General features: G+C 37.0%; 1 protein-coding gene across 1 annotated transcript; it reads right to left on the bottom strand.

Moving 5' to 3' along the window:
• Window positions 1-849: 849 nt before the first annotated feature.
• Window positions 850-26,050, bottom strand: LOC125678698 (atrial natriuretic peptide receptor 1-like). The gene is made up of 22 exons (XM_056156652.1): window positions 25,834-26,050; window positions 25,052-25,411; window positions 24,453-24,613; window positions 23,657-23,797; window positions 20,469-20,696; window positions 20,147-20,288; window positions 19,829-19,847; window positions 16,932-17,046; window positions 15,794-15,859; window positions 15,505-15,582; window positions 14,401-14,505; window positions 12,796-12,867; window positions 12,492-12,639; window positions 11,896-12,057; window positions 11,544-11,709; window positions 10,710-10,859; window positions 10,308-10,431; window positions 10,129-10,197; window positions 9,851-10,025; window positions 6,344-6,442; window positions 4,980-5,071; window positions 850-1,003 (listed from the first exon to the last, which is right to left on the bottom strand). Exons 1-22 carry the CDS (start codon window positions 26,048-26,050, stop codon window positions 947-949), a joined length of 2,946 nt encoding a protein of 981 aa, XP_056012627.1. The 3' UTR covers window positions 850-946.
• Between the last annotated feature and the right edge of the window lie 1,655 nt (window positions 26,051-27,705).

Raw genomic sequence — 27,705 nt, 5'->3', positions numbered from 1 at the left:
TAAATGGTGCCGTGCTTATGTGAACAGACAATAGGTGCCCTGTACAAATCACATGGACCGTCTGTCTGAAGTTTCGATTCTATAGATCAGACATCGGGACACCAAAGTGTCGCATGCTTTCAGTTGTTCAGTCACATGAAAAGAACAGACAAACCTAAGTAAACAGTCACACTACGATACAAAGTTAAAACATGATACAATGTAATAATAGAATAAAGAAAAAAGTAGTACCGTCTTGCAATGTCAAAGGGGTGTGTCACCATACCAAGGCAAGTTATACAATAAAAAGTTTTTAAAATGCTCAGCCAATCAAATTGCGTCTTAAAAGTTAAATTGACTTATTTAAAGAAAAGCAATGACAAAAATATCGTATATTGTATTCTTTTAGTTTACAAAAACTTGTTTGTGAGTGTTAGATATAACTATTATACAGTGCTGATAATGATATGGATCCTGTATAGTATGTATATCAGTTATGGAGATACAAATTATCTTACCCCTTGATTAGCAAGAATCAACTGAAACATTTTCGACAAATTTATACAAATACATTTACGCAACAAATGGTAAAAAGTATAAAAGACGTTTAAAACATATACAATATCAGTAATAATATTAAAAAAGAAAGAATTTGAACACGAGGAAATGTCAAGGAAAATCTTAAAGATTCAAAATGTGTTTCCAAGCTACTAAAGTATTTCGAACAAGCATATATATCCACCTTTTATTGAATATTATCAATTTGTACTGAATTATTAAACTTTATGATTAAAACCAGTCTAACAAATGCTAAAACTACAGAATTCAACGTTTCCAACCCATGCGATGCCCTGTGTTCAGTGACACTTTTCTGGGAATTGTTTCCTACGCCTTCTGGTCACTAAAATCGGAGTGAAGGGAATAAGTGCATCAGGAGTACATAAGGAGATGGGTCCATGTCAGTAACTTAAAATGGCTGTTCATCCTGCGCCATCAGCCAGTAGGTTGTCATATTGCCTTTCCCCTAAAAATGACATGCATTTAGAAATGTATATTAATTAACATACATGTACAATGTACGAGGGCTGTTCGATATGTAATGCGTATTGTACCACAGCGCGATAACGCTTTGCACGATTTCGTGGATGATGATACTCGTGAATAGCTCTATTCAATACATTTCCAACGGTATAAACACCAGCCTTCAGCTCCACATAGTTTTAAACTTATAGTCATTTCAAAAGAGCCAGTCGTTGATCACTGTTGTAAAAATAGTTGGTAAACGGGTTGAGAATATTGAAAAAATCAGAGCTTATATAAAGGTTCGCACAAAACGCGGTCATTTAGTAATGCAGATATTTACTGAATTAGGGGAAGTTTATGTGTCTGATACAGTTCGTAGGTGGAGAAAGAAATTTCTGACTGGCACAGAGTCCGTCAAAGATGCAGCAAAATCTGGACCACTTGTGATTGTAACAGGCAAGGCAAAAGTCTCAAAAGTCAGGGAAATAATTGAAAGAGATGGCAGATACACGATTCGTGATATTGCCAAAGCTGTTGGCATATCGCTTTCGCGGGTGCATTTCATTTTGAAGCGTATTTTGAAAGTACGAAAGATTTCTGCCAGATGGATACCGTATACATTGACAGATGACCAAAAGCGGGTACAAACCGCTAAGCAATTGCTCAAAATGTTTCCCAAATTCAATCAAAGACAATTTGCAAACATTGTTACTGGTGACGAAACATGAGTTCACTATTTCGAACAAGTAAGAAAAATCGGAATCAAAATATGGCTAACTAAACATGGTACAAGGCCTGTAGTTGCCAAAAGAACCATAATCACAAAGAAGGTACTTTATTGCATATTCTTCTCATGTGATGGTATAGCCGTACAAATTCCGGTGTCGAAGGGCAAAAGTGTTACAGATCGGTATTACCGAGATGTTATACTAAAAAAGCTCAAGAAATATTATCATAAACAACGCCTTGTGTCAGGAATTAGGCATTTTCATCTACTTCATGATAATGCTCCATCACATACATCTGAGCTTGTGAAACAATTTTTGAAGTTACCGTCTTGCCATACCCACCATATTCTCCAAATCTAGCACCATGCGACTTTTTTCTTTTTCCAAAACTTAAAAGTGCTTACCTGGTCGTCGTTACAAGTTACAGCCATCAGTCAGTGCCTCAGAGGTCTACCTAAATCAGCGTACCGTGACGCATTTCAGAAATGGATTCAGAGATTGAAATTATGTATTTCAAAGCGCGGAGAATCCTTTGAAGGGATGAAATGTTCATTTCACTATTTGAGTCGAATGCTTTTGAGATATCGTACATATGTACAATACACATTACATATCGAACAGCCCTCGTAAATGATTTTGAAGTGATGCTTATAACAAGATGCTATGCTAACGGAAAATCGGAACTGTGCATGGCAAAAATTAGCACTACTGGTGGTTAGCTGCTTGTACTCGAGATTCCCGGTTGCGGGTTAGAGTACCCCTTGCCTGTCATAAAAGGCAACTAAGCTGAGACCAGAATAACCGAGGTTCTGTGTCACAGCAGGTAAAGATCCTCCCTGCTCAAAGACCATAAGCGCCGATCATAGGCCTAAATTTTGCAGCCCTTCACCGGCAATGATGATGTCTCCATAGTGAGTGAAAAATTCTCAAGAGGGACATTAAACAATATACAATCAATCAATCACATTCGAGAATTTTTACTGGTCCATGGTGTATAACTTTGCTGTTCATAATACAGAAATGAGCGAACATTCTCGTCACTAACAAATCCATATTATACTTCAATAGCAGTGACTGCTCTTCCAGAGTATATCGTAGTGACAGCATGGAAAGACAGACACCTGTCCAAAATCACATAATGTAGAAGCAAGGCAACGCGAGACCACATATAGCACGTAGTGTCATTGATTTTCTTCCTCAAGACACCAACATGTCACCAATCGAGCACATCTGGGATGAAATGGATAGACGTTTACGTCATTCATCAAATCTGCCAGTGACGTTGGCTGATTTAAGCCAGCCCTCAAACATTTTTAAACCAATTTAGTGACATCAAGGCTTCGTTTTCAAGCATGCGTGAATGCAAACGGTGATCATTTGTATTATTATTTTTGTGAACTCCCATTTGATTTTTTTTTATGATTGATTGATTGAATATTGGTTAACGTCCCTCTTGAGAATCTTTCACTCCTGTGGAGGTCACCATTTCTGGTGAAGGGCTGCAAAATTTAGGCCTATGCTCGACGCTTACGGCCATTGAGCAGGGAGGGATCTTTATCGTGACACGGTATCTCAGTTTTTGCGGTCTCATCCGAAGGACCGTCCCATTTAGTCGCCTCTTACAACAAGCAAAGGGTACTGAGGACCTATTCTAACCCGGATCCCCACGGGAAATTTTTTCCATGAAAATAACTTTATGAAATGTATACATAAATAGGTTATAACATGTTGCAAATATTGCCTTTATTAGCGAAACTTTAAAATATAAAATGATTTTCAACATCACTACGTCTTTTATTTTTCAGATGAGAAATGGTGCACAATTTTTGTTTCCGCTAGTATACGAGGGCGAGTCAATAAGTAACCAGCCTAACATATTTCCGGTTGAGATCCACCTCTTCTTTTTCGATGTAATTGCCCTCTAGTGTGATGCACTTAGACCAACGGTGTTCAAGTGTCATCAGCCCAGAACTGAAAAAATCAGGGTCCTTTCCATTGACCAACTCCTCAACTGCCGTCACGGTTTCTTCGTCAGACCGGAAATGACGTCCACGGATATCCTTTTTGAAGTTTTGAAATAGGAAGAAGTCGCTGGAAGCTAGGCTAGGCGAATAGGCAGGACGTGGTGTTAATTCATACCCGTTTTGCTTTACAGCATCCATTGCAACTTTGCAAGTGTGGACTCTCGCGTTGTCCTGTTGCAGCAAAATACCTTTAGAGAGTTTACCTCGGAGTTTTTCACGGATGGCGGTTCTCAGTTAGTCTAGCAAGTTTGCGTAGTATACTCCAGTTATTGTACTTCTCTTGGGTAAAAAGTCCAACATAATAACACCTTCTGTGTCCCAAAATACTGTGGCCATCACCGTGCCAGCAGATGGTTGCGTATTAAACTTCTTTGGCCTCGGGGACCCAAGCCCTACCCACTGACGACTCTGAGTTTTATTCTCTGGCTCATAATAATGAACCCAAGTCTTATCTACAGTCACCAGACGCAAACGAAAATCATCTTTTGACCTAAAACGCTGCATACTGATGCTCTGGTTGTCATTTGCTCATTTGCTCATCGCTAAGGGATTTGGGGACCCAACGGGCTGTTAGCTTGCGCATACCTAAACGATCATGTAAGATTGTTGAAACGCTACCATGTGAAATGCCTAATGCCTGCACTATTTCTTCCACCTGAATCACCAGATCCCGACCTTTCTTACACATTTCTTCGTCGGTGGCATCCAGTGAGCATCCAGACCTGGCTTCATCTTCTAAAGACGTTCTGCCGCGACTGAATTTCCCTACCCAGAATTTAACCTGAGCATAAGATGGTGCAGAAGACCCATAAACATCGGCTAAATCGCCATGTATTTTCTTTTCTGTTTTACTTTTTAAATAGAAGTACCGAATTATAGCATGGTACTCAACTTTAGACGAAAAGCATGCCTTTGCCTAACTAGCCATGTTTGACATTTAATATCTTATTAAAGAATGACTCGATACGCGTGCAATTTTGTACCCAGGTATAAAACATGTATCGAAACAAGGCATGGAAATCAATCGGAAATGGGATAGGCTGGATACTTATTGACTCGCCCTCGTATATTTGTTTTTAACCCTGTGTCAAACAACTATTCATGGATCAAGGGGTATGATGTCACGTGTAAAAGCAAACGGGTGGTTTTTCTTATAGAATGATTTCTACATAAGTGAATGTGGTTTATAAGATCAATATCATAGCGCAATTTAATATCGTGTTACCTTTATTGGGATGGTTCCTCGTTCGTGCAAAACAAACAAGTCATGTAAAACCAACAGGTTCCGCGTCATTAAACTCACATGGATCTTCATAGCTTCAAATATAACAAAACTCATTTTAATAAATTTGTTTTAATTTTCACATTGACAATATTTTGTAATCTTCAGTTGATAAAGTTCACCTCTTTCATATCCGTACAATCACTGTTCTAAGCTTAAATAATGATACATTAACACTGTTGAAGTTCTAGATAACACAAACAAGATTACCTTTACCACATGTTATTACAATTGATAAAGCTCCACACCCAGAAATATTTCTATGAAATCATTGATACCGGTACGTTAAAGAGTAAGACTAATATCTTTTTAAATGTATACCGTTAAGATAAAAATAGAATTTGTATATGTTAATTGATATATTAGTACGTCTAAAGTCACTATGCATAGTTTGGATATTGTGATCAATGAGAACCGTTGTAGTTAAAGGTGATATTAGATCTAGATGCGTTTCATATTAATTGCTATGCCGTTCTTTACACACTGCTTTTAACTACGGATTACTCCGTTTATCTCATCAAGATATAGGGTTCACGGTGTGATCAGTCAACAGGAAATTATTACACCTTCTAAGCACCTGATCCCACCTCTGGCACGTTCAGGGATCCGTGCTTACTCCTCTCTTAATCTTTATAGAAATTATGAGATAGATCACTGTTTGTTTTCATCATTTGTTCATTTACAGCATGCCATGACAAAAGTCACACAAATAGGAAATATAGGTAAAAAATGTCTTATCCGTTTTCAAATTGTAATTAATCACCAAGTGTTTGTTTAACAACAAGAAGGAAATATGTTACAGTTACACATTATCTAAACTCAGGCAATACCGTATAGAGGTGTTTTTTTTCCGCGGGGTTATAAATTTGGCTTATTTTAGGGATAAGTTAACTTTCCGCTAAAATTTCACTCGCCAAATATGCACCCAATTGCGACTTAAGTATTCGCAAGAGGGATAATTCTTCCTTGTCCGCCAAAATTTATTCCGCTAAGATTATTAGCTTACCTTTGAGCCAGCAAATCGCCAAATTTTAGAACAGCGGAAAAAACCGCTATACGGTACTTGGGTACCACATAATTTGGATGAATGGAACCACTCAAATTACTGACGATGGCTGTTAGAAATAATAGAACCAACCTTGGACTATGGCACACTGCTAAAAAATCACACCATATGCTCTTTGATTTTTCTTTAAATGTCATCATAAAGGATAGCAAAAGTCCGGACTTTGTCGTGTCCGAAGTTAAATGTCGCACTGTTATATCTACAAGGGAGTTAGGTTTGTTTTTATACATGTTTTCTTTACCTTCCCCGTTAGATTCCATTCTAGATGCCGTGTTAACTGTGTCTCCAAACAGACAGTAACGAGGCATCTTCTTTCCAACAACCCCCGCACAAACAGGGCCTGAAAAAGTGAGGCACAAATAACAGATCAATACTACAACCCCCGCACAAACAGAACTCTACAACCCCCGCACAAACAGAACACTACAACTCCCGCACAAACAGAACACTACAACCCCTGCACAAACACAAACAGAACACTACAACCCCTGCACAAACACAAACAGAACACTACAACCCCCACACAAACAGAACACTACAACCCCCGCACAAACAGAACACTACAACTCCCGCATAAACAGAACACTACAACCCCCGCACAAACAGAACACTACAACTCCCGCATAAACAGAACACTACAACCCCCGCACAAACAGAACACTACAACCCCCGCACAAACAGAACACTACAACTCCCGCATAAACAGAACACTACAACCCCCGCACAAACAGAACACTACAACCCCCGCATAAACAGAACACTACAACCCCCGCATAAACAGAGCACTACAACCCCCGCATAAACAGAACACTACAACCCCCGCACAAACAGAACACTACAACCCCCGCATAAACAGAACACTACAACCCCCGCATAAACAGAACACTACAACCCCTGCACAAACAGGGCCTGAAAATCCACGCACAAACAAACCATACACATTGTATTATTATCATTCACTTTTTAAATAAGTTTTACAATTTGGTATTGTTGATAATCTAATATATTTTTCAAATAATTTGTATTTGTTCAAAAGTCAGATTACTGTAGAATCATCGTTGTTCGTGGGGGATCAATGTTCGTGGCCATCCTTATCCACGAATAAGTCTCCACAAATATTGATAGTGCGGTTTTAAATTTCTTTCTGAAATCTAGAATTAATTTTTTCCCGACCCCATAAGGTACATGTATCTATATTTAACGTGATTCATGTGTCATACTATTGGTTTTATAAACGCAATAATTGAGTCGCTTATTTCAGAAAAACGAATTATTTTAATTCAACTATTATCATAACGTACATTACATCAAATGCAAATACAAGCAAGGAACGAGTTTCATTTTATTTTCAAATGTCCTTTATATAATGACTTGAAAAAAATATGTTAAGAAACACTTTACTATTCAAAACCCAGTGTTTTTTGACTTACTATATCAATTAGTGTCAAAAATACTAAAGAACTGATAACAGTCTAGTCCACTGATATTGAAGTATCTGTTATACTGAAGTAAAACCAAATCCCGTAACAAAATGTATATAGTTCAACATCAGTTATATCGAACTTAATTAGATATAAGAAACAATTCACGTCAGTCCCATGAATTTCAATATACAGTAGATTAGTTTGGAACAATATGTAACTTTACGAAACTATGATATGATATTATTTGTTTATCTACATAAGCATAATTTAAAATGTCCATTGGTGTAACATGGTTGTCTACTCATCGCGAAGTGTCCACAATGCCATGTATGTTTGTAAGTATATTGATAAAAAAAGAAATACATAGAAGTCATATTTCGCCGAATCTTTTCAAATAATTTTTCATACATGTTTTGTCTAGAATGAAAATCGTCTGATGACTCGTTATTATCCCTACCGCTGTTGTCTACTGGATAGATATTCTATAGAATATGAGGACAATAAAACGTTTTTTCATAAAATCCTAAAATCGGTCTCTGTAACTCTAGAATGTTGTAAGTTCCTAATGCACGTGACCACAGGCACCAGTAGTCCGCACGGATTCGCTATATTTGATTGCATCGTCTTTAAATATAACCGCTTTTTGAGAAATGCTGCGTCTGAATGATACTCAACTCAACAACGCAATTGGACGACTGGAAGCAGCTGTGCCATAATTTACAGAGATTTCAATGTCGCACAAAGCACCATATTTCGTCTTTGGATTGATTGATGTTTTCCGCCACACTTAACAATTTTTCAGTTATCTGGTGGCGCCCAGTTTTCATTGGTGGAAGAGAGATCCAGATACAAGTACCTGTATCTGTACCAAGTCTCCACCGACCTTCCGAAAATAAACTGGGGAACTTTCTCACTTACCGGTGCGAGCGGGATTGGAACTCGCGCCGACAAAGGTGAGAGGCCGTGTGATTTTGAGCGCGATGCTCTAACCACTCGGCCACGGAGGCCCCTTTCGTCTTTGGAGAAGATACCAACAGCATGGTTCAACAAATGATCATCATAGAGCACGTCAGCAGCACAAGATCGTTTCATCTGATTGCGTCATCTTCGTCACGATTCAAAACAGCGTCATCTACAGCATCTGATATTCCTGAGATTCGCGGAATAGCAGATCAGGATGTTTGCAATCGACTGTCGTCTGCAGGATGTTGGGAATACAGCGCACATACCTGTTTGTGGCATTGAGCTGACTCCGCCAGAACCGACTTCAATGGTCTCAAACTCATATAGAGTATGGCCGCAGCAACGCCGATGGACAGTTTGGTTTAGTGATGAGTCTCAATTTTTACTGCAGAGACCTCATGGAAGACTTTGAGTATATAGGCGCGAAATTGAACGTTTTGCGCAAAATTGCATTCAGGAGGTTGAGCGGTTTGTATTGGAAGAGATAATGTTAAGATTTCAACAGCAATATCCTATATAGTGTACAGGCAGGACACCATCGGATTATATACTGAACGTGGTTCCAATAATGTAGCATCCCGAAGCAATAGTCCTACATGATAACGCCAGACGACATACTGCTCGTCTAACACGTGATGTTCTACAAAGACACAATATCAAGGTTCTTCATTGCCATCCAAATCACTAGACAAAACCCCCTATCGAGCATGCATGTGACGAACTGGATAGGCGCTCCACCAAAGACAACTGCAGTTTCGGACTCTGCAACAACTGGCATGAGCTCTACAGTTAAAGTGGAACAACATCCCCAGACAGTTTTAGAGACTTAACTACGTCCATGGGACACCATTGTCAGGCTTTCTGGCATGCAGTCATTGGTGCTCGGGGGGGGGGGGGGGGGGCATAGATATTAAACTTGGGTGATCTTGAACTGTTAATTACTTTTACTATCATTAGTCGTTGTGATATTAATAAATCAATTATGAAGTATTTCTCATGTCTTCAGATGAATATGAAATTGTAACATGCGTTTCGGGGGGGGGGGGGGGGTTGTATATGAATGATTGTATTTATATATATATCCAATGAACCTGTGGCTCACGGAAATAAAGAATCTAACTCTAAGTGCCACATTATACGTCTAATTGTTAGTCACAATCATATTACTGTCCAGCACGAAGGAGAACACCTTTTTCTGTGCAATTTAACCACGTTAGAGTGGACTGGTTTAGGGTTGAAGGCATCCACGACATTTCGTCCCCACGAATAAGTAAAAATGTTGGTTACCCACGAATGTTGACCTCCCACGAACAATGATCCCACGGTAGTAAGGAATGTTTTAATATTTAAGGGATAATTACCTGAGTGAATTCCAATTCTGGTCTGTAGTTCTATTTCTGGCAGATGTCGGATGCGAAAATCTTGCACTTTGTCTAATATAGCCACTGCCATCTTTGCTATTTCAATCACATGCTCATTACCATTACGCAATGGTAAACCAGAAACAACCATGTAAGCATCTCCTATCGTTTCAACCTTGTAAAATGATTGCTTCGATTATTTTTCAACTTCATGTACTGCTTTTTTCAGCTATAGTAAATAACAAATAATAAGAGTTGAAATCAAATTAAAAACATACTTTGAAAACATCAAAGTGTTCTATGACCGTGTCAAAGCAGGTATACAAAGCGTTGAGGAAGTCGACTATCTGTTAAAAAGAGCACGTATGTTTAAATCCTTCAAACCTTAACCCTGTGGTAAGTAGTACAATATTGTTTCGATGTTAAACACATTGCAGTTAGATACATAAACTCTTACCTGCATTGGAGTACTCGATGCAGAAATTGCAGTAAAGCCTACAATATCGCTAAAGTATATTGTAACACATTGGTATGCCTCTGCTTCTATTCTGCTTCCCTTTATCAAGTCACGCGCAATGCTCCTAGAAGAAAAGTTAAGTCGTGCAAACGTTTGAAAAGACAAAACCTTTTTTATGAAAAGTGAAGATAACGAACAGTGATAAATCTTATAACTCCTATAAGCAATGCAAAATAGAGTTGGGCAAACACGGACCCCTGGATATACCATAGGTGGAATCAGGTGCCCAGGGGGAGTAAGCATCCCCTGTCGACGGGTCGCACCCGCCGTGAGCCCTATATCTTGATCAAATTATTCTTTGTTTAAAGATATAAATGCTGTTAAAAAACAAAAACTAGTTACTTGGGTAAAACTTGGTACAGGAGTTCTTCTGATCGTCTTTTCTCGTCCATGAAGGCGTGCATTCTTTCCTCGGCCAAATGCTCCAGATTATTGGCATATTCCTCCATGCGAAAAAGTAAGGTGTCAAGAAAGTTCTCCCCTGTCGCACCCCTGTTAGAAAATAAACATGTAAAGTTATAATAATAGTCTTGTGTCTCAAAGTATTCAACTATAACTGTTTAAGGGGGAACATATTCCCAACGTACTTCAATGCTTCAACTCCTTGAAGTTGAAAGAAATATACATGATAATGACCTTATTTTTGATTCTGAAATTCTTGTAATTTTTTTATATTTCAAATGTTTTAATTTTATGACAAAACCATGTTATTACATATAAAGTTAGTATTTCGCCATATCTAATACTTGTACGCCAGATATTAAGCTCGTACAGTATTTGGGGGGTTTTCAGTCTGAGGGCGTTGGAAATCAAGACCTAAAAATGAAGCAAGAATATATGCTTCCTTGCCAAGTCGCAGTGCATATACCTTAAGAAACTCCTAAAAGGTGCATTTGTTACATCATATGTGACTGTCAACAAAGATTTCAAGGTAGAGCATTTAAACAAAAAGTGGGCAAAGATAAAGTAATTCTCGCTTTGAGAATCACATTACAGACTAAATTGGGTCCATACTATATGGAACCCTTTGACATAAAATGTAAATGCAGTCAGCGTACTGTCTACCGTAAGCTATTACGTTAATGAGTTACTAGTCGTAGTATATCTCGACACTTACTGTCTACAGTAAGCTATTACGTTAATGAGTTACTAGTCGTAGTATATCTCGACACGCACCATTTCCTAACTTCCTTTGCAATGTTGGAAAATGTCGGTCTGTTAGCTACATTCTCCTCCAGGCAGGAATGCATCATAGATAAAAGCAAAATATCTCCTTCAGGCCAGTTTTCTTCCCCAGGTCTAAGTGGGGTCGAAGATGGGAACTTTAATTTATTGATGATTTCTAGGTGGAAAAATAAAATAATTTACTACAGTCACAAAATTGAGTTTTTCATAGCATTGTCTTGAATAGATAAAAGGAAATCATTTGTTGATCATCCTCTCTGTGTTCAACCAATTAAAACTTGGGGATGATGTTTCAGATCAAGAGCGACCAAATTAAATCTACAGAAAATGTTATATTGAGTACCATCGATGGAATAAGTTCTCATCTCATCTTCAAAAGGTTCTTTTCTCGTTAATGTTTCGTACACAATGATTCCGAAGCTGTAGACATCAGCACACTGCAGTGCCCGGAAGTCAGTCTCTCTGTAGGTATTTCTCAACAGTTCCGGAGCAACACACAACAAACCTGTTTCATTGGAGGTTTTACAAGAAAAAAAAAAGATTTAACATTTTTAATTCATTAGAAAATAAAGTTTCGAAAAATCACTTTGTACAGCTGTATATATCTGATATAAAGCATTTTACATTTTGTGTAGAATGGGACAGTTAAATTTTATGGAACACATAATCTTCAGAAATTTTGCAATGCATAATTGGAAAAGGAGAACGTTATGAAAAGTCACTACCGGTATACGTTAGAATAGTGTTTTGAGTGTTTTGTAAATTCGTGTTAAAATTCTAGGAATAGAATTGTTTTGTATACATTGACTTCTGTAACGTGTGTACTAAACAAAATAATGACGACAGGTAATGAACTGGTGTATTGCCGTCGATTAAAGTTGATTTTTTTTATTAACAAATGTTTTCAACAATTCTTAATCAGAAAATATTCCACAAAACCTCGTTTGCCCGATTTCTGGGATTTGAATCGAATGTTTGGAAGACCAAATCCGTCAAGTTTAAGGACAAATCGTCTGTCAATCAAACAATGTCGACTGTTCAAATCCCCATGGTACCGAATTGGACTGTTGTGGAGATAGCAACAACCCTGTTAAAATTCAACAAAACGAAATAATTAGATATGAACACTTTAACATCCAGGAAATGAACATGTAAAAGTGCGAGAAATAATCAGATAGGTTGAAATAATTGATGAACTTTTGGATCATGTCAAAATATTATTGAAATAAAACATTTTGTTTACCTTAATCATGTCACATATCAATGACGTCTGCAAGTCCTTGTTGATTTTGAGATCATCGTTTTGGAGGATATCCTGTAGGACAGACAAAGTTCAACGACTGTCAACATTTAACTTCATTAGAATTTGCTATGGGGTGCAAATTCATAACGGTTATCGTTTTGGTAAGTTAAAGAAGCTAAAACCATAGCAATTTTTATCTAAACGAAGAATCTTTCCACCATGTGCAATTTACAACAATCTTTGTTTTAGATTTATTAAAGGTACATGTATATGTGCCGTATCAACTAGTATTTTGTTCGAAGTTAAAAACCAGAGCAAAATTTTGTTAGCATGATAAACTATGAAAAATAATACAATTTGACGATTTCGACAAAGTATACAAGATGGATTTCATTTACAATATGTAGTCGTACTGAATGGTGATTTCGTGTTGAACATTAAATTAACTCCCCCTCCATTGCTCAACGTGGTTCTCTCTACCCTGTTTCCATCTGAATGTGTCCCGCCAACAGCCTATCAACGCTTTCACGTCGCCATGTAATTGTTGACTTCCTAAATTCCACGTGCAACGTCACGTGGTCATTAATATTTCAAAATGGGGCGTTCATTATCCGACTCGGAGAGTACATAATTAAATGAAAATTAAGCTTGATTACTTTTTAATCTGATAAAGTTAAATTGCATAAAATTTAAACTTATATAGCTTGATATAAAGCACGTTTTTTATTCCTACAATGATATCCAGAGATTACTTTAAGCAAATGTACTTGAAAATTATGGGCAAAACGTCACCCACTATATAACATTATGAAAAGCAGCATCCCTGTCGTTTCCATCCATTAAAATTACAAAGCTTGGGATCAGAAATGCAGTACATGCTGGACAATGACATTATTGAACTAAGTAAAAGTGCTGGAGCTCACCTTGCATTATAGAGTACCTGGTGGTATCTACCGATTGTGTACTGACTTCAGAAAAGTGAATTTTGTCACGAAAACAGACTCTTTTCCGATTCCTAGAATTAATGACTGTATTGACAAATTCGGAAATGTAAAATTTGTCAGTACATTTGACCCGTGGAAGGGCCACTGGCAATTGCCATTAACTGAAAGAGCAAAAGAAATATCTGTATTTGAGGTTCTCAATGACCTTTCAATACAAAGTAATGTCTTTGGCATAAAAAAAAAAAGAAGCTCCAGCGACGTTTCAGGGGATAATTCGCTCCATTCTTCATGACCTTCAAGGATGTGAAGCCTACATTGATGATATCTACAGCAACAGCGGGGATACTGTATACAAGGGTATTTTCGCCCATGTTATTTTCGCCTTTCTACACTTGCTAACTGTTTCAATCCGTTTTAAATTCACCCGGACACAGTTGTGTGAAAAGAGAGATAGAAAAAACAATTTCGCCCAGTCTTAAATTCGCCCATTGACAACAATGGCGAAATGGACAAAAATAAAACGGGGGTGAATATTTCCCTGTATACGGTAACATTTTATAGAGTGACGAATATAAAACATGCCGGCAAGTGAAGTCTACGTCTGCATGTGAGAGAACAGTTCTTGAGCGGGACGATAAACAATACTCAAAGTTAGCTTTACCTTCAGCGTCCCTCGGCTACAATGTTCCGTGATAATGTAAAGGACCGAGTTATTCTGAGTCAGTCCGTAGAATTTCGTCAAGTTGACACAGTGGACATTCCTTAGCTTTAATTAGAGAACGAAAACATTATACTGTAAATTGATGCACACAAACTTAAAAACTTTTAAATGAGAAGAAAGTGTGGCTTTCGACTAGACATGTACATGTAGATGAAAGGTGAAGATAACGAAAGGTGATCAATCTCATAACTCCTATAAGCAATACAAAATAGAGAGTTGGGCAAACATGGACCCCTGGATATACTAGAGTTGGGATCAGGTGCCTAGGAGGAGTAAGCATCTCCTGTCGACCGGTCACATCTGTCGTGATTGATTGTTTTGCTGTTTTCCGCCACACTCAACCATTTTTCAGTTATCTGGTGGTGCCCAGTTTTTTATTGGTAGAAGAGAGAACCCAGATACAATATACCTGGGAAGAGACCACCGACCTTCCGAAAGTGAACTGGGAAACTTTCTCAATTACCGGCGCGAGCGGGATTCGAACCCGCGCCGACCAGAGGTGAGAGGCCGTGTGATATTGAGCGCGACGTTCTAACCACTCGGCCACGGAGGTCCCACACACCCGTCGTGAGCCCTATATATATTGACCACATTTTATCTACATATATGTACTAGTATTAACAATATTCATGTTCATCAATCTGTCGAATCGATGTATCCCTTGAACTCAAAATAAAAGACACCACAGTCTTTCACATCTGGTACTTATAAAGTCGAAATAAAAGATTCCAAAAGGTCTTCCATATCTTTTTCATATTTGGATATATTACTAAACATAATTGTTTATGGCAAAGTTTAACAACTCAAGTTTACGACGAACGGGATGACTTTATCATCTTCATTGTTAACTTTCAATAATTACGTAGCAATATATATGTACTATTATAATATGCATATCCCAACTGTTTCGATACGCGAGAGCATGTACTGTGTATAATCAATTGCTAACTTAAGGCAGGGTTAATAGTATCATATCCATATCAAATATTCATCATTGATCAGCATTAGTATGAGTGATCACACCATCTAAGAAAAAGTTCCTACATCAATTAACTCCATTTGTGAAGCTCGCGTGGGTTGGAATTTCCTGTCCGTGATAGGACTAAGAGAAGCAACAGATCCCTGAAATAAGAGCATAATCTTTTATCACGAAAGATATAGACCAGAGTCACAGAAGATTTAAAAATATTAAACGAAATGATTCATTAATAACACAAACTGACTGCAGTGATTGCGGTGCATTATATATCATACAGTGTATGAAAGTAAATTTAAGTCCGCTTTGTGTCCTAATCAAGATATATAACTCTTTGCTGATGTGTATATAACATACCTTGTAGATTTTTGTCATATTCTCCACGTGACGACCCTGGTCGTCACTGGCAGCATGAGTGTGCATCTACAGAATTTAAAGACATCACATTGAATCCGTGCAGGATATACATCTTAATATATCAAAAGAATTATATTTTCCCGCGTTTCGTTAGTAATAGCGGGAAAATGTTGTATTGACGGTATAGTATATTGTACAGATAGAATGGAATGATCCATTATTAGCCAATAGAATGTGAGTTAGAAAAACAGGTTTTCGAGCTGCAATTCAGGTATTCACTTCTAGCTGCCGCTCGTCACGAGATAGACGAAACTTAATGTACAATTAAATCTTATATTTTCATTCATGCCATGCAAAGGTTAAAAATTTACAAATAAGTTGTGAGGTCCGTTCACAACTCCCTGCATCCAGCGGCACTTGGCAACGGACACAGGTTTTCTCGAGTTTTTTGCAATTTTCGTCGTTTTGGAAAAAGACTTGTTTTTCTGCGAATTCTGTAATGTGTATTTAAAATACAATAAATTACGAGCGTCCAGCAATCACGGCTGGCTGTCAAGCAATGTGTGTTAGTGTTATGTTTTTGGTGTTAAAATGAAGAATAGTTAATACTAACCAATAACGATGATGAAGTATCGGCCAGTATTTAATAGCCTCAAGACCACGGTGATAAAGTAAAACACTTCTCCAATTTAGGTAAATTCAAATACATAAACGATATCAGAAATACGTTTGTAGTATAATGAAAATAATATCCTTCTATAATATATTTAGTTTCTAAATCATGTTACACATAATTATATTACTTTTATAGCATTATTTACGTCATCAATGAATAAATTTGTCCGCATTTCCTCATATTAATCACATTTTCAAGACATTTGAGCTTGCATAAAATATTGAGCACCCGACCCCCAAAAAGTTCTTATGGGGGGTGGGGTGTGCGCGATGGTGTACACAATATTACTTATTAGGTTTGTAACTGACGATCTGCGGGAATATGTCGGGTTGTTCAAGTCCATAGAGGCGAGGAGATGTTTTGTTTTTGCTGGCGAGAAGTTTGAAGATATCTTGAATCTTCTTCACAGCACATATCTTGGCAAATATCAACCATGCATCAGTTTGGAGAACTTTTACTCACTTTTGAAATTTCAGAATTCCCATCAAAAGACAGGTTTCTTTCAGGAATCTCTGACAGTGCCTCCCAGTCTACCTTCCACCAATTGCTTTGTAAATCCTTTGTTAGTTTTATTTTCCTAAATACATCATTTTGAAATTTTATACTTCCCTTGCTTCAAAGTTTTATAAAAAAGAAAAAGAAAAATGGGGGATCGAGTACTGCACAATACATAATTCTCTTTCTGCACATACATACATATATATATATATATATATATATATATATATATATATATATATATATAGTTGTGATTATTTAGTGCTTTATATATTAATTAATTGATTATCACATGTATCGTTTAGATCCTTGGGGTAAACGTAAGGTTGGGTGTTATAATTGTTTATTTGTGCTTTATATTAAATATTCTATACAATTGCATCGAGAGATCCACTCTCCTTATAAAATATCTTAAACACTGAATGACACAGCGACTGTGTGAGATTGCATCAGTGTGTATAAGTAGCGCTTTAGGAGCATAACAAAACTTCCTTTTTAGGGAAGTCGTTGTGGCCGAGTGGACTTACGCACTGGTTTGACAATCTTGCTAGGCGGTGGGTGCCGTACGTCGCTGGTTCGACCCCGGGCTGGGGCGAAAATTTTCAGTACCTAGTTGTGATTATCACGAAAAACCAACATCTTAACATCCAGACTGTCAGATCCGAACATAGATTGATTAAGGATATATAAAGCACTAAAATGACCAAAGACAACAACAATATAAAATTGTCCTTTCTTCAGGACGACAGAATACTTACATTTAAACGAAAGTCAAAATAATGTAATAACAAGAGGCCAAGGGCCTTATAGGTCATCTGAGTATCATGTAACAACCTTCCAATGTTTGAATTAGGTTTGTGTTGAAATATAAGAATTTTACTTTTGGATGGAAGAAACATTGAATAGCTATGTGGTCAGCCCCGCCTTTGCACCAGAACCCCTGACCCAGGGGCCATAAATTTCAGTTTTGAAAGAAGCATCCTTGATCATCATAATCATACTATTAGTTTGTCTACTTAATACCCAGCAGCAGAGGAGAAGATTTTCAAAGAAATAAAATGCATTTTCACTATATGATCAATAGGGCCCCACCCTAATACCAGAACCCCTGACCCTGGGGTCATGAATTTCACAATTTTGAAAGAGGCATCCTTGCTCATCATAACCATGCTATTGGTTTGTCTACTTAATACCCAAGAACAGAGAAGAAGATTTTCAAAGAAATAATGCATTTTCACTATATGACTTATAGAGCCCCACCCTAGCACCAGAACCCCTGATCCAGGGGCCATGAATTTCACAATTTTTAACAAGAGGTACTGTGAGCAGTGCGCATGACCTTTGTCCTTTTGACCCCAAAATCGATAGGGAATATCTTCATCCCATGGGTAGTCCATATGTATGATATGGTGACTGTAGGTGGAAAGGATAACGCTTTAGAGCCCGGAAACCTTATTGCTACTTCAATGTCCAGTGCGCGTGACCTTTGACCTTTTGACCCCAAAATTGATAGGGATCATCTTCATCCCATGGGTAGTTCATATATATGATATGGTGACTGTAGGTGGAAAGGATAACGCTTTAGAGCCCGGAAACCATATTGGTACTTCAATGTCCAGTGCGTTTGACCTTTGACCTTTTGACCCCAAAATCGAATAGGAAACATCTTCATCCCATGGGTAGTCCATATGTATGATATGGTGACTGTAGGTGGAAAGGATAACACTTTAGAGCCCGGAAACCATATTGCTACTTCGATGTCCAGTGTGATTGACTTTGACTTTTTGACCCCAAAATCGATAGGGAACATCTTCATCCCATGGATAGTCCATATATATGAGATGGTGACGGTAGGTGGAAAGGATAATGCTTTAGAGCCCGGAAATCATTGCGTCTACAGACGCACGGACGGACAGACGGACAACCCGATTCCAGTATACCCCCCCCCCCCCAACTTGTTGCGGGGGGTATAAAGAGGCATCCTTGCTCATCATTACCATGCTATTAGTTTGTCTACTTAATACCCAGAGACAGAGAAGAAGATTTTCAAAGAATTTCTACATTTTCACTATATGACCAATAGAGCCCCACCCTAACACAAGAACCCCTGCCCCAGGGGCCATGAATTTCACAATTTTGGTAGAGGGCTCAACGCTCATTATAATTATGCCCACAGTTTGGCTTCTTGATGTCCAGGAGTAAAGAAGAAGATTTTTTAAAATTACATTCATTTTGATGGTTTTTGCCCCACCCCTCAGGCCCCAGGGGGGCAGGGACCACGAATTTCACAATTTTTGTTCCCCTCCACCCACAGATGCTATATGCCAAAATTGGTTGAAATTGGTTCAGGGGTTTCAGAGAAGAAGCTGAAAATGTTCAAATGTAAACGCACGACGTACGACGAACGACGACGGACAAAAACAGATAGCAATAGGTCACCTGAATGAATTCAGGTGACCTAAAAACATAACCAAACTAGCACTAAAAGTAAATTACATAGGCTAGGAAGAAACAGGGCGTCTACATATTGAAATCATAAGGTTTTTTCACGGAGCTATAAAAATATGCGTGTTCGCAAAGAGAGTCGATAATAAACTCCAAAACTGACTCTCGTTGAGAAAAGACATATTACCTTTGTTTTATTGACATTACCTTTGTTTATAGATATAACCTTTGTTTATAAATATTACCTTTGTTTACAGTTATTACCTTTGTTTACCGATATCACCTTTGTTTATAGATATTACGTTTGTTTATAGATATCACCTTTGTTTACCGATATCACCTTTGTTTACCGATATCACCTTTGTTTACAGTTATCACCTTTGTTTACAGTTATTACTTTTGTTGATAGTTATTACCTGTGAATGATTACGCCTCCTATAATAAAAGCGATTAGCACAGCACATAATACAGCAGCCATGATGATGTCCAGATGATTGGATCCGGCTAAATCAGAATGGTAAATTGATAGAATCATTTGAACTAAATAGTTGTGATATTACACATATTTAGATTTTATGCTGTTGGCAAAACAAAGAAAAAATACGGCTTATCAAATACAATATTGACAATTTTACAGACAGAAATATGACGCAAATGGAATTTGAAATCCTGAAAAGTAAGAGATATATTCCTAACTTAGAATTATCATATCACAGATCTAAGAGTGTATGTACCTTGTGGAAAACAAATAGGATCATCACCCGTAAATCCACATTTTGGTCTGTTTGCAGGGGGTCCCGTGTTCCCAGGCCATTGAATACTTCGATTGGATTTCGTGTGCAACACGGCTGTGGCCCCGAAATAAACCCCAACCGTCTGAGTACCGAGAAAACTCGTTAAGGTTTGAAAAACATAGCGTTACATGTACATTTCTACATTCTTCAGATAACCTGTTTGTTAGTTTATATATGTTATGTATTCTGAGAATTAAATAATCATCAATTATGTTAAGACATTATGATATATAAAAGAAAATAATGAAAGATAAAATTTTACGAAAATTCTTCCTTCGGCGTCAAAGTCGTGAAGTGACAGGTCAATTTCTCCGTCCCCATTTTCATTTATTTTTCGATTTCCGGAAACGAGTCCTTCAAACGTTTTATTCCACATTCTCCTAGTAACCTCTCGCCCATCAAAGATGTTTTCTCCATCTGTAAGCATGCTTTTTATTGTTTTAGCGTAGATGAGGAAAGCATCGTGGTATCCGGCAATGTAGTGGTGAACCTGTAACAGACTGTGTCTTACATCCACGATATAATGGACAGGTAATGTATACAATACCCGAAACGTTATTCTTAATTTGATACACGATAATTTCTAACATGATACCAGCACGATGCGGTCGATAGGACACTACAGGAACGATGCGATAGGATACACGATTTTCACGATATATCTATCAATGCAAAACATGATTAACGATGAACTGAAAACACGATAGAAGTGTTGTAAATTTGATAGTTGCGAAAAGAAGTGTACAATGATATTGATTGATTGATTGAATATTGTTTGACGTCCCTCTCGTGAATATTTCACTCATATGGAGACGTCACCATTGCCGGTGAAGGGCTGCAAAATTTAGGCCTATGCTCGGCGCTTATGGTCATTGAGCAGGGAGGGATCTTAATTGTGCCACACCTGCTGTGACACGGGACCTCGGTTTTTGCGGTCTCATTCGAAGGACCGCCCCATTTAGTCGCTTCTTATACGACAAGCAAGGGGGTACTGAGGACCTATTTTAACCCGGATCCCCATGGGACTACAATGATATTGATGTATTTCAATATACAAAAAGTATATATCGTGTATATCACCAAATAAGCCAACTTCTACCCAACATCATGATCAGTTACCGAAATAAAGGCTGAAAGGCTCATCCATTGTTGTTTTAAAATGCTGTACTTTTTCATTTTTATATTCTATTACGTGCGTTATCAGTGGCGGATTTAGAGGGAGCGCAGCCGGTGCGCGCCCACCCCCCACCTCCCTATAATTTTCAAATTTTAGGTAAATCGCGGTATCTTGTTTTGGAAAATGTACTAAACGATAAAAGAAGCAATAATTTCTTCCACTCCCGGAGAAATAAATGACAAAATCCTTTGATTTCTTTATTGGGAGAACCTAATTTAAAAAAAAAAAAAAATCTTAATAGTTGGGTCATTTTATTAATTTCACCTTATTAAAATGATAGAAAATAGTACAAATGACTTAATAGATGAAATATTTCAAGCTCCATAAAATCTGTAAGATCCAGGAGCTTCCGGGGGCTTCGCCCTGGACCCCCACCAGGGTTTCGCCCTGGACCCACTGCCTTATAACGTGAGGCCCCCCGTAACCACAATTCCTGGATCCGCCACTGGTTATACAGCCCATGTGTGTTTGGATTAATCAACACTTTTGCCTAAATCCTTACTTGTTATGAATGAACGACTTTAGTTAGCTACCCCCGACCTTTTCAGTTCGCCGAAGGTTTATATTAATCAAAGAAGCTAGCTAAAGTTCGCCTTCTCCTTCTAATCTGCTTCATATGCACGAAGGTATGAATTAATGCAGACTTGTATATACGGATGTATATTTAATTGTTGTGATAAAATTTAGAAATTCATTTCAAAATTAAGGATTATCTCCCTCATGCATAGCTCTGATCCTTAGACGAATTTGACTCCAGTGGTTTTGTTTTGTTTTTTTAGTTCTTAAAAGTTTATTGTAATTTCGGATTTCCAATCTTTCGGCTTGAGCATCACTGAAGAGACATAATTTGTCGAAATGCGCATCTGGTGCATCAAAATTGGTACCGTAAAAGTTTCACATTAAGCAGATTTACGCCCAATAGGATGATCTACACGATAGGAAATTACAACCCCATCCCTTTGATTTTAGAGAGAGAAAGAGATGTTGAAAAACACATCTTCAGTGATGCATGAATATTAAAAGGGTTTAACGCAAAATCCAAACGGCAAAGGTATTCTAAAATACAAAATTTAAACGATATATTGTCACATAATTTGTAACATATTGCTCATTCAGGGAATTAATTAAATCCTACCGTCTAGACGGAAAATCGCACAATCTATTAATTTCTTTAGTAGCATTGATTTGTTTTATTTTATTTGTCCTTTTGAGTTATCTTTTTTATTATTAGTTTTCATTTTTAATTAATTATTGTCATATATGATTAATGTTTTGTTTCATTTTATCATTCACATTTCTTTAATCAAAATATATTACTTGGTTCTGTTCAAATTAATACTTATAACTGATATGATTGAAATTTAGCCATACGATAGATTTGATAAACGCAAAACACAATATACGATATACTTGATAAACGTAAAACACGATAAACGATAGACTTGATAAACGCAAAACACGATATACGAAATACTTGATAAACGCAAAACATGATATACGATTGACTTGATAAACGCAAAACACGATATACGAAATACTTGATAAACGTAAAACACGATATATTATAAACTAGATAAACGCAAAACACGATAAACGATAGACTTGATAAACGCAAAACACGATATACGATAGACTTGATAAACGCAAAACACGATATACGATAGACTTGATAAATGCAAAACATGATATACGATAGACTTGATAAACGCAAAACACGATATACGATTGACTTGATAAACGCAAAACATGAAATACAATAGACTTGATAAACGCAAAACATGATAAACGATAGACTTGATAAACGCAAAACATGATAAACGATAGACTTGATAAACGCAAAACACGATATACGATAGACTTGATAAACGCAAAACACGATATACGATATACTTGATAAACGCAAAACACGATATACTATAAACTAGATAAACGCAAAACACGATATACGATTGACCTGATAAACGCAAAACATGATATACGATAAACATGATACACCTGATGAATGCTAAACATAGTAGAGCGCGGAAAACCTGATATGATAGATATACGTAAAATAGAACAGCACTATAGCAATACATAAAGTAACGTTGCAGGTACTTAATACGTAGATTGGGAAAATGTGTTTTAATTACTGCTGCCTTGCATCAACGATTTAATCTACATGTATGATGTAAACAAGTATTACAAAACTGTGATTGTCCTTCCTCGTATTTTTCATAACTTTTACAATCACAAAATCATGTACGAGTCTTTGTTTATATTAAATCACTCACGTCTGCTCTGTTCTTCTCGAAATCGAAGTCGTATTTCGTCAGTGAATGGTTCTTCACCGCGGACTCAAAAGCAACAAATTCTGCACTCTCTGGTTTGTACGGCAAAACAACAAGTAATGCGTTGAAAGCAACCTTTGCCATCTAAAAATAAAATTCGATTTAGTTTAAAACAGAATTCATAGAGAATTTAATTAGTCAATCGTAAAACAGCTACTGTGACACAATATTATAAGTAAAACTGAACGCCGTATTAATTAATGAAAAATTGAAGATAACGAACAGTGCTCAATCTCATAATTCCTGTAAAAATACAACATTAAGAGTAGGGCAAACACGGACCCCAGGAAATGTCTAGGAAGAGAAAGCCTCCCCTGTCAACCGGTCACACTCACCGTGAACCCTATATCTTGATCAGATAAACGGAGTAATCCGTAGTTAAAATCAGTGTGTAAAGAACGGCATATTAATATAACAATTAGTATGAAACTCATCAGACAGCATTCGACCTAATGAAATGTTGTATTTGTAAATTAGATCGTTATAACGACCATAGAATTTGCAAAATGTTGACGACTTTAAACTCCTGTAACATTAATTTATTTGTCAGTAGCCTATCTCGAATTAAAAACTGATCATATGCAGAACATGCTCTTGCGTATCAAAGCAGTTGAGAGATATAAGCACTATAAGCATAATTAATACAATTACATCAGTAATTAAAGGGATAAGAGTAAAATTATAATGCATTTCTTTCTTGCTACCTTTCTTAGATTGCCTAAATACATTCTTTACTTGCCTCATTTCTTTCCCCATCCTCCGCATCATACCACTCATCAGATAAAAACGGAGACACCGTTTTATAGTATATGAAAACATACTCTCCATTCGTCATTTCCAATGCATGTGCATCTAACATCAATTCTCTTAATCGCGGCACATTACTTTGCACAATGACCACTGAAAATTAAAGAATTTCGTGGATCAAGTTCTTCATATAGTGCTTTATCTAATCAACACAATTATGCTATTTTTAAAGCGCTTTACATGTGAAACAAACTAAAACAACGAACAATAAATGCATAAGAAAAAAAACCATAAAATAATATTAAATATTAAACTGAAGTAACTAAGTATAAAACTATATACGTTTTTCTTAAAACGTTTTTTTTCATTTCCATTTGATACCTTGTCTAATTCAAACTGGTTTAATTTCTTTACGATGTTTAATGGAGTATGCAATCCAATGTAACACATTTTTTATGCTTGGTGTACGATACTGACAATTAACAGAGTAATAGTATCAGACCTACAACACTGGAGAACAAATCAAGACAACTGGATGAATGTTGAAAGTGTTCTTTTTATTGCAAACATATTACATATTTATGTTCTTACCTCTTGCAACTTTAGCAACCGCCCTCAAAGCATTTCGGAAATCAGCACCTTCGTTTTCTATTAACGTTGCCTGTAGTCCGGCTTCAGTGAAAACCTGTTCTAGCGTCTTACTTTGCATACGAACAAGTTGTTGTGAGTGCGCTACGAAATAATCTGATAATATTGCTACGTCATGCCACTTGTAAGTTTCAAACACCTTTATATAAAACCGTCTAATTAGATCAAGGGAATACGACAGGCGCGTTAAGGTAGGGAAATGTGTTCTGTTGTCGAATTCAGAGTCGAGTCCCACGGGGGTAATCACCGGTATATTCCAGGAGGCTGCCATTCTACCAATGATATCCACACCCGTACTGCAGCCTGTAACACATTAATATATATATATATATATATACATGTCACAACAAAAAGAGGTATATCGGGTACATTTTCGTGAGTTGGAAAAGTTAGATTTCATGGCGTATGAGGAAAATTCGCCCAAAATAAAAGCGCCAAAATTTCTATTCATATTATATGAAATTTTGCCAAAATCAATTTTAAACAAAGCACTAAGATTTCAAACTACTTGGGAGGGGGATACGCTAAATGTTTCCAACTCTAAAATTACCCGTAATACGGTTTTGTATCAAATAATTTAGTTTCCTCTATAGAAATAATGTCTTTTTATCCACTTATGCTCTACAATACCTCGGAAATATTTTTTTAACACTTTCAAATATAGCAATACATGCAATAAATCGACATTCTTTGAAAACTTACAAGAGAGTAAAATAAGTATTTACCAGGACCAACAAAGGCGGAAACATTCATACGATAATGGAGTTCTGCCCCGAGTGCACCATAGTCATATTTCGAACATCCAAAACTTTTAGATATTGTCCTGAGAATGTTGACAGTGGCATGCCCCTCTAGAATTTCCTTCAGTTTGTCCTCTCCCATTTCGATCGCCTTTTCAGATTGATAAAAAGACCATGGTTTATCCAATGCATCCAGTAACATAACACTCAGATTTATTTCTGGTTTGCTGCCACATACGATTACCAAATGGTAAAGAAATATCAAATAGATATTTTTTGCAAAATTCATACCTAACACTAAGGATAGTTTCGTTTCCTCAGAAAGAAAAAAATAAACAATGAACACCTTTTTCAGTCCTTCCTCAGATTAATGTAAGGCGATCCTGCTGGGTGTGACCATTTTTATAAATCAAATCTTAACTTATGCCAAAATATCTGTTCTGTGATTTATTTTTTTTAATAAACCTTTCTTGGCTTTTGATATTCATGGATCTAGTAAAAATGATTCGTTTCATACATTTTACCCCAAACACAGGCTGCTTTAATCATGTTGAGCATATGAGTTGCAGCAGGAAACATAAATTGAGGAATGCTGATAATAAACGATAATTAAACTAACATAAAAGGTCCCAATCATCGTAAATATTAACTTAAGAATTTCATATTGCTAAATTTTCCATCCCTCTCTACGGATGTTTTCATTGGTAGGTTTTTCTGTAAAAGATGCAAATCACATACCCAATCCGATTTATTGTTAGAATAGCTCCTCAGTACCCCTTGCTTGTCGTAAGAGGCGATTAAATGGGGCGGTCCTTCGGAAAAATCGAGGTCCCGAATCACAGCAGATGTGGGACGATAAAGATCCCTCACTGCTCAATACTAGCCATAAGCGCCGAGCATAGGCCGTAGACATTTTGCAGCCCTTCAGCGGCAATGGCGACGTCTCCATATGAGTGAAAATTTCTCGAGAGGGGCGTTAAACAATATTCATGTACAATGAATCAATGTTTCAAGCAGTCTGAAGAGAATAGAATGGAGATGGGGAAAAGACAACCACCCTCCGATTTCGGAAAAGAATTTTACAGAAGTTGAATAGTGGAGAGACCCTGGTGTTTGATGTGAACACTTCGTATGGTTTGCAGAGAAAAGTGTGGTTTGAAATATCGCTTTGTCTGCGCAGAAGAGGAAGAATTCGAGAACAATGATAAAGGACAGAATTATATTGTGAACGCTTTGTCAAAGTATCAGGTAGGATAATGTTAATCTTTAAGTAGTTATAAAATTCATAATGGTATTTGGCTGGAATAATACTATACTGTTGGTTTGTTTCTTTAGATATGTGCTGTAATGCAATTAAAACAAAATGTGATATTTCTAATTTTACTGTTTGTTGATTCTCTAAAACGAATTTAATTAATCTGTCTAATATAACAATTTTAATTCAATAGTTGGTTTTTATTTCATTAGTGATGCTTGATTCGGTATCATTTACCTCGCATGAATATTCAGAAGAAATGAAAATTAATACCCCCACGTATTTTCAAAAATGAAATTTAAATTTACATAATTTATATTTGCATTATACTTTAACTTCTCTTGGAATTTCCAGCCGTTAAAATAGACATACTATATTTATCAAGGTTCATGTGCGCATTCTTCACAACTGCAGCGCATTCCTTAAGTTGGTTTGTTGTACAAAATGTACATTGTTTAACGTCCCGCTCGAGAATTTTTCACTCATATGAAGACGTTACCATTGACGGTGAAGAGCTGCAAAATTTAGGACTGTGCTCGGCGCTTACGGCCTTTGAGCAGGGAGGGGAGCTTTATCGTGTCACACCTGCTGTGACACGGGAC

This window comes from Ostrea edulis, chromosome 2 (genome assembly GCF_947568905.1).
Source record: "Ostrea edulis chromosome 2, xbOstEdul1.1, whole genome shotgun sequence".
Classification (NCBI taxonomy): Eukaryota; Metazoa; Mollusca; class Bivalvia; order Ostreida; family Ostreidae; genus Ostrea; species Ostrea edulis.
Note: the sequence above shows the minus strand (reverse complement) of the source record. Positions and strands in the feature narration are given on the sequence as shown.

Excerpts from the sequence above, each read along its gene's own strand:
- LOC125678698 (XM_056156652.1), bottom strand. The coding sequence starts at position 26,050 with ATGTTACTGGATGCATTGGATAAACCATGGTCTTTTTATCAATCTGAA. Across the intron at positions 12,058-12,491 it reads CCAGAAATCGGGCAAACGAG|GTTTGTTGTGTGTTGCTCCG; the intron begins GTTTTGTGGAAT and ends CCAATGAAACAG. Across the intron at positions 10,860-11,543 it reads GCAAAGGAAGTTAGGAAATG|GGGTGCGACAGGGGAGAACT; the intron begins GTGCGTGTCGAG and ends ATTTTCTAACAG.